This window comes from Alternaria infectoria (genome assembly GCF_024043175.1).
Source record: "Alternaria infectoria strain BMP 0036 chromosome Unknown scaffold_2, whole genome shotgun sequence".
Taxonomy (NCBI): Eukaryota; Fungi; Ascomycota; class Dothideomycetes; order Pleosporales; family Pleosporaceae; genus Alternaria; species Alternaria infectoria.
Genome location: NW_026250691.1, coordinates 1,512,002 through 1,525,019, shown reverse-complemented (window position 1 = coordinate 1,525,019; position 13,018 = coordinate 1,512,002). Strand labels below are relative to the sequence as shown.

Below are 13,018 nucleotides of genomic sequence, written 5' to 3'. Positions count from 1 at the left end.
GTTGTTTGACGCGCCAAATCAACACCTAGTCGTTCTTTCGACCAGTTAATCTGGACCGCTCGCTGTCCTTCGCTTTTGAATTCGATGGCCCTGACTCGTCTGAATCGTCCGAGTCGTCCGAATCATCCTCCTCATCCTCACTTTCTTCCTCGTCGCCACTTTCTTCACTGCTCCACTTATCATCCTCGCCGACCGCGAAGATAGTGTCGCCATCAAGGCTCTCCCTGGGAGGTACAATGGGCTTCTGTGCTTGTGGTGCGGGCAAAGGCGATACATCGCGCGCAATGTTGTTGTTGTTCGACCTCTGTGCTGGGTCGTACGAAGGGGGTTGGTCTGCTCCTCTCTCCTCTTCATCGAGAGAGTCCCTCATCGAGGCAATTTCGAAGCCTTCGTCATCTTGTGCAATCTAAAAGTCGTTAGTAAGGTTGTGGTTGCTGGATTTGCGAAAACTTACCTCATCACTCATGGCAAACCTTCGGTTGTTGGCCGTTGGTCTCCACATGTACGCGACGAAACAGACGTCGGCCAGGTAGACGAGGTTTAGCCAGCCATCGAGCACGAACCACCGTGTTTGCCAATGGGTCGGCGCGAAGTCAGGTGTCGACGCTCCAGCAAAAGTGAAGCTGTTGATGAAGAAGAAACCAAAGATGACGACGATGCTCGTCAAGATGCACCACCATAATCTCTTGTACATGGTAGCTTTGACGTGCTGCTTGCGCTCCATCAAATCCTTCATCGTGAGGTTCAGCGAGTTCAGAGTCCAGATGTAGAATGCCGTGAGGGTAGCCGACAGAGGAAGGATGACTAGCAAGACCAGAGGTCCAGCGTCATCTGGGCGAACAGTAAGCGAAGCTACAGCGTAGATTACGCCAAAGATGAAGTGAGCTACAGCAAGCCAGCGAACAACAGTCATAGTCTTGCCAAGGGAAGGCTTGACAACGCCGTATCCCATGCACACGATCAACAGGAGGAAGAACGAGAAGGAGTTACGGAAAGCGTTCAGTACGGCGACGACGATCATGAGAGCTTTGGTACCGACGTTGTTACCGTGGCGGTTCTGGTAGTCGTAGTAGCCCCAGGTCATCAGCATCTCCACGACCAGGAAGACTAGGATGGCTGTGATGTAGTTCTGGACGGCAAGAATGTCGTGGCGATTCTGGAAGTATAGGAAGCCCCAGAATGCCAGCACAACAAAGTACACAATTGTAATGCCGCCGTAAAATGGGAGTTTCGCAATCTGGGCCGCCTGGAGCTCGCCATAGGCATTCCGGAAGGTCACAATAGCCTCGAATTCCAGTTCTTTGTCTGCCGCATTCGCAGCCACACAATAGTAGCCCGTCTTGATTGGGACCTTTGTTTCTGCGGTGGAGACTGGGTATTTGATCGGTTTCGGGTCGTCGAGATTGATGGCGTCGGTTCGAATAGGCATCTGAGAGGCGTCTTCAACGTCTTCGGCAAGTACCCATTTGCCTTTATCTTTTTCGTCGCAGAGTTTCAGTTTTATCGATTCGTCGTCGCAAATGTAGTGGCGATTTTCCTGGAGGAAGTCAGTTGGGTTATGCGGAGAGTATCGGGACCCACGTACATCATTCACGGGCAAGTCGGAAGGTGCGCCCAGAAGTAAAGTGTCTTTCCATTCCCAGATCACCAGGCTGACAGTTTGGTCCTTGACGCCCTCGTTCTTCTTGGGATCTTTTATGAACTTGACAAGTATGAAGGGATCGACCTTGCCTCCCCACGATTTCTTGCTGTACATGCCGCTGGACTTGTATGAGCATGCTGCCTCTGGCTAACCCAAGATGCACATCTTCCTACATACCTGCACTTTTGCGTCTCCTTATCGGAGAGCGTAACATCCATCGCTGCTACTGCTGTTATCGTAGTGAACAGCAGCAGAGCGATGTTGCGCAGCCGTGCCTTCATCTTGCCGGATGTGAGGCCAGCTGGCGGAGCTGACGGCTGGAGGTTTGCGGCGCTTCAGGCGGAGGTATGCGCTTCGATTCGAACTGGCGACAGAGTCTTTCCGTCAATTCCTGGTTAACGGCGGGGCATGGGTGGGAGTTGGTGTTTAGTTGACGATGTTTGGCTTGCGCGTCAACGTTCCCGATCGTCACCTACGGCCGCCTTCCCGGTAGCTGTTAGCGCGCATTCCCAGAGTGTGGCGCAGCCGGGCGTCAAAGGGCAACCACGACCAGAACCGCCGAAGAGTCAGCCCTACCAAACACATTCACCAATATCAGCCCAACACACGCACATCATGCCAGGCAAACACATTGCTGGCGCCTCTGACGAGCCTTGCAGACGATGCAAAGATCCTTCAGTTCTTGTTGTGCGCTCCGAGCCGCTTTGCCAGTCAGTTTACGCCACCTGGAGGGGAAGAAGAATTCGCTAAATTTAACATAGTGACTGCTTCGCCCGCTACGTGCATACAAAGTGCATCAAGCGCTTGGAATCATTTCGCGTTAATTTTGGAGCAGAGCAGCAGCGCAAGATCCTAGTACCCCTGTCCTTTGGGGTCTCTTCTACCACTCTCCTCCACGTACTGGACCTGCATCTCAAGACGCAAAAGAGCAAGACTGGCCGTACCGGATTTGAAATTAGCGCAATATATATAGAGGATCCAGAACAGAAAGTGCAAGCTGCGCAGCTACTCGACAAGGCTCGCGAGCAATATCCGGACCATCAGTACGCCTCACTGCCGCTGCACGATGTATTTCGCCTGGTTCCAGAAGATGCCTCAATACGCTCGTTGGTGCCGCAGGACGACCAAAAGGCAGACTTGAGTCCCGAAGAGCAATTTGTTCACATGATCAACTCTCTTACCTCGGCCACGGCTCGTGCGGACGTGCTATCTACTTTAAGAACACGGCTAATTGTAGAGCACGCGAAGTTGGCCGGGTGCGAAAGTATTCTTTGGGGAGACAGTACGACCAGACTCGCTCAAAAGACGCTTGCCGAAACTGCGAAGGGTCGAGGGTTTTCTCTGCCGTGGCAAGTCTCAGACGGAATGTCGCCCTTTGGTCTTAACTTCCACTACCCATTGCGAGACGTCTTGAAGAAAGAGCTAGTATCATATACCAAAATGGCGGAACCTGGACTATCAGAACTCGTACACGAAACATCGACAGGCGCTACCCAAGCGTCGACAAGCTCCAGGAACACTACCATTGACGACCTCATGACGCAGTACTTCGAATCCGTCGAAGAGAATTTTCCAAGCATCGTCGCAAATGTGGTACGCACGACAAGCAAGCTCGAAGCTCGCCCCGATGCTCTCTCAGATCCGCAATGCAGCCTGTGCAGCATGCCTGTGTCTGGCGGCCGGTTTGGCATACACGGCTGGGGTGGCGATCAGCAGGACGGCGATGACTTTGAATCCACAAACAACAGAAGGGATATTTGCTATGGCTGCACAAGATCACTGCCCAAAGCCACGATGAGCGCCAAGGATCCCTGAAAGCATTGCTGTACAGTACATTTTTCGTACTTCAGTGTTCCGGATTGCTGTTTAGTACATGAATCCAGGCGACTGTGCGAGAGTGCGCAGTCTTTTCCAGTTCGCGGAACTCTAGCACCGACCGGTGTCAGCGACGGTATCTTCATAGGAGCGGCCCACAACGCGCGGTACAGACACTTCGAACTCCTGGTCGGGTTATTATCATAAAAGTACCCGCGCCGCTGCGAAGATCCAACTCGCCATACAGCACACAAGCTCGACCAGCGTCACTTTACGCTGCTTGTGTGCAGATCCACATTGCTATTGGTGGTTTCGGCGTGGAAAGACGTGATGCAGTAGTTTGTTGCATTCTGCTCGGATGCGGTCGGGAAGTTTTTGTTCAGAGGATACGATAGTCGCGAATAGATGCAATATTCACTTCGCTCCCGCGGTCTGCGTTCATGATCCAATCTTGCGCAGGTGGAAGGACTGAAGTGGGGTCTTCGGTGACCCAGCAGTTTGACACCAATGTGTAATTTGCGGATTCATCCTGTCTTAAGACAAGTGGGGTCGGCGCACCGATGGGAAGTATGACTTGGTCTCCAATGGCGACAGATTCGGGAGCCAGTGCCTGGTATTCGTTGTCTATGTTGATCATCCGACTGAAACCATAGGACAGTTGTCTCTCTGAGATCCGCTTTACTGTTCCGAACGGTATGGCTTCAAGGGTAATGGAACGGCCATCCTCATTTACTACAACACTTGGTTTGTGCCTGAATGACATTCCATCTGTGAACTCAGATGCGCATGCTGTGAACGGTTCCACGTCTAACCATCCGTCTCCGTCGATCGTAGGAAGATATAGAGGAGGAGTGCATCTCCAATCAGGTACCCATGACGGGATAGTTCGTGGCACCTCATTATGGGTATGTTGAAAAGCGCCAGCACATGAAAGAAGGTTGTAAGCTGACGTCGAGGCGAGTGCTGCTTGTGCAAATTCGAGATAGACTTGCTCGGTAGTCGTTGTGTATGTGGGCATGTAGTAGATCGTTGGCTCGTTGGCCGTCGACAATTTTGGACGGGTGTCCGTGATTACGACATCACAAGACCCGCCTAAGAGTGCGAAAAGGCGGTCCCGATCATCGCTGCATTGCCTGTCGTTGAAACCATACATCATTGTGAGTATGTGAAACCTTGAATCATTGATCCCCCGCGACTCAGGCTTGTCATCCGATGCCCTATGGTCGTCCTGCCAAAATGAATACCAATCATCGTGACGGTACCACGTTTCTTGTCTGTTATAGTGAATACTAGTCATCCTTGCATTCAGATATTCTTGAATGACCTGAGTTGGGTAAGTTAGAGTCACGGATGTCACGTCTGACTTTACGAATGGTATTTACTTACCCATCTTCGCGAGAACCAGCTACTTGTTGCTGGATGTCTGCCTGGCTCCACGGTACCCAGAAATACGTGCACACGCTTAGAATAGCCATATATCTTAGCCATTCTCTTGACTTGACTGTCTCGCTCAGCTGGATTGTCTTGGTTGATACATATGCTGTCAACCCAGTATCGTTGGTGGCCATCATTCTCAGGCACCGAAGCGAGTCGCTCGATGACGTCGCGAAGATTGGAGGTCACCTTGAGATGACTTGTACCGTTATCACAAATAACGTCATGGTTGCGGTTGGGTTCACCCCAAACATATGAGATGGCTTCATAACTATCCCCCTCCTCACTCAAGAGACAGTGCTCGATGGCGCATTCGATTTTATCGCTGACCCCATTACCAGCCATGAATTTGACGACCCGAATCTCTTCATTGACATCGCTGAGAGGACGGTATGTGTATGGATTGCGCAACGCAATTTCGATTTGCGCTTGGTTGTGACCCTGGATCGTATTGTCGTCTAAGCCGTTATTAGCGGCCATGACTGCTCTTGTAATAGGAGCCTGCTTCGTATGCTGTCAGCTTTTCGCGGCGGAACTAGAGACGGAAGAACTACGTGCTACTCTAGGCAGCCTGGAAGGCAGGACAACCCGGCACCATGTCGGGACTGTGCCACATGACGGCTATGCTGCAATCGGCGCTTGAAAGAACAGGCGCAGCAGTCCCGAGTTCGCATCCTTCGCACAGGTCATCGTGAACGTCATCGTCTTGGTATTCGCGCATCCAACATTCCGAGTCTTCGGCAGTACACAGTCAATCAATTAGGCGGTCACTGATTGGTGCGGTAACACGCAACTGGCCGGACCCCGGGCAGACGAAAGTGTGTTGACACGGCACGGATTAGAACGGCAGCATGACTGTAAGTGACAGCTGCCGTTATGTTACGCGGTATTCTTTTTGACGTGAGTGTGAGTGTCCCTAGGTAGGATGCCGAGGAAGCGACATCCGTGACCTTCACCCCGCGCTAACCCTTGCTTCTGTTGATGATTGGCAACTGCAGGGCGTAAAACGAAGGAGCACCCAACGAGCCCTAAAGCCTGTTTTGTAGCCAAACCTGTACCGGAGTGATTGGTTCATTCATTCAAACCGCTAGTCTACTGCGAACTGCACCCTCTAATCTAACAGTCCCGTCTAGTAAGAACGCGGGCGTCTAAGCGTCTAATCCATCCCTCTCAACCATACGTCTAACGACATCAATAACCTCACTCTGCCTATCACTAACCCCCAGCCCTGGTTCCTTCACCATGCTGTCCAGCACACCATCCAACATACCCCTCAGCCGACTGACCAATACACCAATCCTTGCCCAACCCCTCAGCCTAATCCACTCATCAACGACCAGTCCCCTACCCAGCGTATCAACCTTGATCTCTCCAGCAAACAACAGCAGACTGTACGCATTGAAAGGCGTGATATCCCTGATGAAGACTTTACTTGTAGCCATCTTGTTGAAGTATGCGATGAAGGAAGCGTTGTGTGGGAAAGTCTGGCTGGAGAAGAGTGTGGAAGAGGGATGAACGAATACGCGTCCGTTTTCTTGGTTGAAGTACTTGATTTCGCGGGCTGAAGGATCGAGTTCTACGGCTCCAGCTATACCTGCTGCGAATTTCTTGTCGGGGAGCTGGATGCGTGCGATCTGCGGGTTAAAAGATCCGGCGATCAAAGCGCGTAAGAGCGCGTCATTCGCGTTGTGTTTGTTGTAGTACGAGTGTGTCGAAGGGTTGGCCGAGGAGTAGTGTGTCGGAATGAAAGAAATCTCCTTGAGAGACGACAAGTACTGGGTGCGATTGGATGCTATGTCGAACATGGTTTGGGGGTTCAGTCGGTTGTCTTGACACCAGAAGCGGAGGTCTCGTGTTGATGTGCCTTTGCTGCGCAATGCAGACCACTGTTCGTATGCTCGCAGGTCTACAAGCAGATCTCCCTGATTGTTGGAGAAGGAAGCGCGGAGACGGTCGAACTCATTTCGAGTCTCCTGATCTCGCTCTCGTGGTGATATGAAAGGGCTACGAGCCGTGAGAACAGACGCAATCGTCAGCACAGCTTCAAGACAGCCAAACGTCGCGCCATAGACTAGAAGCTTGCCCAGTCGGAGATCTGCCGGGATCATAGACATGTGTCGACCAAGTGCAGTGAGTTCGTCGTCTGTGATGGCACCCATCTGCGAGAGCAATTGGATAGCACCCTCTACCGCTGTACTCTCTGGTGGTGTGAGCGCTGAAGCAAGAAAGCCTGTGACGTCCTGCACCCCCATTGCCTTGATAGACAGACACATTTGCTCAAGTGGCACACGGCGAATCTCTGGATCCGGTCGCTCCATCATCTTGGCTTCAGCGTTGCGTGTGTACAGCTTGTAGCAGTCGCCCGCTCGGACACGCCCCGCTCGACCTCGTCGCTGTTTACATGCTGCCCTTGAGGCCCAGGTTTCGGCAAGGCGAACCATGTTGTTTTGCGGGTCATAGCTTGTCTCCTTGACCCTACCCGTGTCGATGACAGCAACGATATCCTCGATGGTGATCGACGTTTCGGCGACGTTGGTACACGCGATGACCTTACGCTTTCCATGAGGAGCAGGAGGGAACACACGCTTTTGCTCGACTGGCATTAGTGATGCATGTAGAGGCAATGCATGGAGGTTTGCGAACTGGCTGAGCGCTTGGAGCGTTCGGTCAATCTCCATGGTACCAGGGAGGAAGATAAGAATACCGCCATCCTTGGTACCTAGCTGGCGGTCAATGTGACGAACAGTCTCCGCGATGAGGTCGTAGTTGATGCCAAATCCGATACTGCGAAGGTTTGCCGAGAACGACTTGTCTTCGGAGGCATCTTCGTCACTCATGCCATATCCCTTGAACCCGGTGAAATGCACGACATCGTCGACGTAATAGTCCGTCACAGGATGAGTCCGACCTTCAATCTCGACACGGCCTACAGGCCCGACCTCCTTGAAGTACGCTTCGAAAACGGCAGCATCGAGAGTAGCACTCATCAAGATAACCTTGAGATCTTGCCGCTTTCGTAAGATCTGGCGCAAAAGAACGAGCAAAAAGTCCGTGTCCAAACTACGCTCGTGAACCTCGTCGACGACAACATGACTGACATCGGCCAGGGCGGCAACGACATCGTCGGCATTGCCACCCGACGTTTGAAGACGTCTTAAAAGTACACCAGTCGTTACGAATGTGATCTTAGTAACTCCTGGCTTCTGTTTAGATTCTCCGCGGATAGTGTACCCAATCTCGTCGCCGACCTGAGAGCATCGCTCGTCGGCCACACGATCAGCAAGACCAAGCGCAGAAATCCTGCGTGGCTGGGTACAGATGATGTTCGCAACAGCACCAAGCTGTCGCTGTATCAGATCATCGAGGACGAACTGCACCGATTGAGTCGATTTTCCCGATCCAGTCTCACCTGAGATGATCGTGACCTTACAATCGTTGACGGTGCGGACGATTTCATCTCTCAACCTCCACGCAGGTAGTGACTGCCGAGCGTTCATCATTTTTTGCTGAGCTGGAGATCCCTGCTTAGCTTGCCAATCGGACAATATTCTTTGGCTAGTAGGCGTGGCGAGTGTCCAGTCGATAGGCCTTCTGGGTCGTCCCTTTGCTCTTCGCTTTTGACTTTGCTGTTCCGACGAGTGATCTGCTGCTGCAAGGCCAGAGGAAACATCGGTCAATCTTCCTGGGTTCTGGAAAATATCACCAGCGTTTGTTTGGATCCAGTCTACAATATCGTATACCATAGGCATGCCAATGAAGTTGGCTTCAGCGTGAAGAAGCGCTCGGCGAATGATGCTCAAACGAATATATGCTGGGATAGCCGCCTCGAACGTGATGATAGGCACGACCGCGGGGTAAGGACCGAAAGGCTTCCTAACCTGCAGTATGAGCCGCTTTCCTTGTTGCTTAACGTCTAGCTCAATGCGACAAGACTCGGGCGCAGGGCGCGAAAACAGACCGTCGTATATTGCCTCAAGTGACGACATCTCCACTTCCCACGGATCGTCCTCCGGAGACGTCTCAGGCTCACCATTGCTCAACGAGAGATCCTCCAGGTCTTGTAATAGGCTACTCTCTTCATCGTCTGGTCGGAGTAGACGAGCTTGTAACAAAGCCGCGGCCTTTCTCTCATCACTGCCTTGACTATCGTATGCTTCTTCGCAAAGGTCCATAGAGTATCCGGCTGCAGCAAGGCGCTTCACGGCACCCTCACGCTTGAGGTTAGAGCTAGCCATACTGACGCCGGCAACGTAGCCTTCTGGTAGCGACCACGATGGTAGGTCGTCTTCAGGTACATGAATGAGAAGCCATTCAATAATCTCCTCGCGATCTTTGCAAATATCGGCGGCCTCGTCGACGTGGCTTCTCCGAAATCCAAGGTTCGCGATCTCCTCGACTAGTCGGTTCTTTGTAGACGGCGGCATATCAATGCCGTTCGGGTTCCAGAGTGCGTCCCGGCGAATGAGACGCTCTGCCTCTTTGCGTGTCCTCTTCCCGAGTTCGATCTTGGGCACTCTTTCCCATCCCTTGAGCAAGTTCCGGCTAGGCGCTGGACCGTTTGAACTTGGCATGGCGGCACCTGGCTGTTGGTTGTGGGCTTTCTGCGCCTCTTCCTGCTGCTTCTGTCTCTTCTCACGCGCCTTTGCTGCTGCCTCTCTCGCCTTCTCCCTTTCAGCAAAACCGAAGAAGGGGTCTGCCTCATACATCCATCCTTTGCCCTCTTGTTCATCCCTCTTCTTGAGGTCCATGAATTGTCCCTTCCAAAGGTCTTTATACGTGGGCGGAAGCATGGTGTGGAGGTTCTTCCCGCTGGCGACTCGGAAGAGAGTATAGGCGGCGGCAAAGTTGCGCGCTTCGACGGCAGTAGGCTGATGGGCTTGCTCTTCGAGCTCCGACGGGATCTTGATGGGAGGTAGGGTGGTGGTCTGCCGTGTCTTCTGGTTCATCTTGGAGAGTACCACAGCGTAGGCAAAATGCTGGTCGCCATCTTTCCGCTGCTGTAATTAGCAATGATCTGTTATCACGGCACGACTACTTACGATGCGATAGTCAGGCTTGCTCCACTGCTGTTTCTGGAAGTGTTCCGACAGGAGGTTGACCGGGAGCTTTCCTGTCCACGATGCGCCGGCGATGAGCGTCCTTGTATCCGGCTTCTTGGGACCATCCTCAGCGGCTCCAGCTGCGGGCTTGCCTTTGCCCTTACTCTCGCTCTGGGCAGCGTCTCCGCCAGAACTCTCGCCCTTCTTCTTCTTGGGTTTGCTGTCACCGAAAACAATGAATGATGTGTCTTCCTCAGGAGGCACGGTCTTCTTGGCGGGCTTGCCGCGGGGTGGATGAGCGTTCTTGGGCATCGTGCGCGGTGTGGATGGTGTAGTTGAATATACCAGACTCCATATAAGTATACTCAGGCAGAAAGAGTGGAGGTATGATGATGTGATTTGTTCGTAGGCGGTGAAAAGGGCGCAGTCGCTAATGAAGGGGCTCAACCACCGGGATCAATATTGCACCGCCCTCCAGGGTGTACAAAGAGGAAAGTAGAGCCTGAGATAGTAGCCATCGCGAGTTCCTGGCGCTTTCACTCGAACGCGATGCGCAATCCGAAATTCCGATGATTGCAGGGATGCCTCGGTACGCTTGGACCCACTACGAGCCTCATCGTCATCGTTGCTTCACGAAACCCTCACGAAGCATTCACGAGCTTCCATGCGCCCACTGGCCCCAAGTTTGTTAGTAGCCCGTTTGTTTCGCGCGCCGTTTATACAGACCTCAAAAAAGCATACGAGATCTTTTCGCAAACCGAAACGCGACAACAAATCGACAATGACGGACCGCCCAAGCAGGACGGATACCCACGATGCCATTACGGACAAAGAGATAGCAGGCAAGGAGACGGCAAACCAAGCTCAGCCCGCAATCGACCCTGCCTCTTCAAAGCGACCCAATGCATGTACGTCTCATTGCACGCCTCCTATAATATCAACGCGCAACCTTAACTCACGGTGCAGTCACAGAACTCATGACGCAGTCGAAGAAACCAAAATCACCTATCATTACCGCCGCAGATGGTCCCAATACGACACAGAAGGCTGCCAAGGCAGCTAAGCGTTGGGATGGCCGGAATGGGCTGGGCGTCTATATCGAGAGCCCGGAGACGAACCCGGAGAACAAGATACTGGAGTACGACGATGACTTTGTCGTAATAACCGACAAGTACCCTAAGGCGAGGTATGTACCCATGGTATTGGATAACTGAGGAGAACTAGCGTGCTGACGACCAACAAGTGTACATCTTCTACTCATCCCGCGGAAACAGGTCTACTACGATCAGCACCCACTCCAAGCTCTCTCCACAGACCCAGCCTTCCTCGCCGAAGTACGAAAACGCGTCGTTCGTCTCAAAGAACTCGCCGCATACGAACTCCGACGTCAATATGGCGACTTCAGCGCTTCAGATAAGCCATACAACGAGGCTTTCGAGGCAATGATGAGCTCTCCCGACCCACCACCTCCACCCGAGGAGCGCGCAGCCCTCCTTCCACCCGGCCGCGACTGGTCTAAAGATATCGTGATAGGCGTACATACCCACCCCTCGATGAACCACCTACACATCCATATCTTCAGTCGCGACATGCATTCAGACTGGATGAAGCACAAGAAACACTATTTGAGCTTCAACAGTAGTTTCCTGGTTCAATTAGACGAGTTTCCTCTAGAAGAAGATTGTAAGAGGTTTTCTCCTGGAGATTGGCCTAGTTGGGACATGAAGTGTTGGCGATGTGGGAAGAACTTTAAGAATAAGTTTGCGGCATTGAAACAACATCTCAATGAAGAGTTTGACGAGTGGAAGAGGCAATGAATATGGCAATGTTGGCCCTGAACACCATGCCCGAATTCAAAATATTTTGACCCTGAAGCCTACATTGCACCAAGAGTTTGCGAACTTCCGTTGCTGACACAAATGTAGACTGCGGGGTGTTCATGAGTGGCAACTTGATTCAGGATACATTAAAAGTTGCTAATGTCTGAGATTCTACCAAGCCATCTCCCATCGGCGACTTTGTCATACAGACCTCCGTACTCCCCCATCTAGCGAACGACCAGGGTCTTGACGACATTAGTGTCGATATCATGCAAGCTCGCTGGGAACTTGCAAGACTCGCCGAAAATACAGCTCTTCGTGCCCTTGGCGTAGTGAATCTTGTTGGGCGGTGCTGGGCAGCGGTGGCCATAGATACACCTAATATCCTGGCAAACACTGCCGTTGCTGCAAGGTGCCATGCGGGCGACAAGACGGAGGGTAGCCAACTCGTCGCTGGTAGGTTTGTACGCATGGAGATGGGTGCATTTGGTGTCGTAGGGGCATTCGGCTCGAAGGAAATGAACGTTGCACAATTTGATCTTCTTCATGCGGTCCACCTCAGCCTTATCGTAGTCCTTACACGGCGGATCGACGCGTTGGCCGGCACGGTTACGTGCGATGACTTCTTCGCGGTTCGCGGGCTTGTACACGGGGGTCTCTGTGACGGGCGGCGGCGGAGCAGCGGCCTTGGCGGCCCAGTTCAGCAACGGCGCTGGTGGATCTGGCTTGAGTGCTGGGAACGTACTGTCCGAAGCCAGTGTTGATGTGGAAGGCGTTCTAGGCAAAGTCATCATTGCCGCTCGGTTTGGCAAAGGACTGTCCATGATCGGGGACTTTGATGGGGCTGGGAACCGGCTTGGGAGACCTGTCGAAGCTACGGACGCCTTAGAACTATCATTCGAGTCGATCCTGCCCGGAACAAATGCTGGTGGAAGGCCATTGGCGTATGTACTGGCGGCGTATGTAGGTCCAGATCCCCAAACCACGAGCTTGGTCTCCCTGAAGAGACCTGGAAACTTCTTCGTTTGGTACGGCAGGCCGACGAGTTCCTACAGAGAGGTGAGGTTAGCGTCCGGGCTGTGCGAGTGTTCGTGGATTCATGGCTCGCGCGAGTCAGTCACGTACCTTCTCAAATGGAACACCCTCAAGGAGTACCACCTTGTTTGTCACCTGAAGGCGATCGGAGCACTGCTCAAGCGTTCGCGCGTAGCCATTATCGTGTGAGCACCCGAAGAAGATCCGACGGCAATGATAATCTTGGGAGTATA

General features: G+C 52.6%; 4 protein-coding genes across 4 annotated transcripts; 2 read left to right on the top strand and 2 right to left on the bottom strand.

Annotated features, from left to right (window-relative positions):
• Positions 1–25: 25 nt before the first annotated feature.
• On the bottom strand, positions 26–1,923 carry J4E92_001960 (uncharacterized protein; the record flags this gene model as incomplete). Its single annotated transcript, XM_051493366.1, has 4 exons — positions 26–406; positions 455–1,537; positions 1,586–1,760; positions 1,820–1,923. The coding sequence occupies 4 exons, from the start codon at positions 1,921–1,923 to the stop codon at positions 26–28; spliced, it is 1,743 nt and encodes a 580-aa protein (XP_051356597.1).
• Positions 1,924–2,257: 334 nt separating this feature from the next.
• Positions 2,258–3,457, top strand: NCS2 (cytoplasmic tRNA 2-thiolation protein 2; the record flags this gene model as incomplete). Its single annotated transcript, XM_051493365.1, has 2 exons — positions 2,258–2,352; positions 2,404–3,457. The coding sequence occupies 2 exons, from the start codon at positions 2,258–2,260 to the stop codon at positions 3,455–3,457; spliced, it is 1,149 nt and encodes a 382-aa protein (XP_051356596.1).
• A 2,582-nt stretch (positions 3,458–6,039) lies between these two features.
• J4E92_001958 (uncharacterized protein) lies at positions 6,040–10,242 on the bottom strand (the record flags this gene model as incomplete). Its single annotated transcript, XM_051493364.1, has 2 exons — positions 6,040–9,885; positions 9,931–10,242. 2 exons carry the CDS (start codon positions 10,240–10,242, stop codon positions 6,040–6,042), a joined length of 4,158 nt encoding a protein of 1,385 aa, XP_051356595.1.
• Positions 10,243–10,907: 665 nt separating this feature from the next.
• J4E92_001957 (uncharacterized protein) lies at positions 10,908–11,747 on the top strand (the record flags this gene model as incomplete). Its single annotated transcript, XM_051493363.1, has 2 exons — positions 10,908–11,116; positions 11,174–11,747. The coding sequence occupies 2 exons, from the start codon at positions 10,908–10,910 to the stop codon at positions 11,745–11,747; spliced, it is 783 nt and encodes a 260-aa protein (XP_051356594.1).
• Between the last annotated feature and the right edge of the window lie 1,271 nt (positions 11,748–13,018).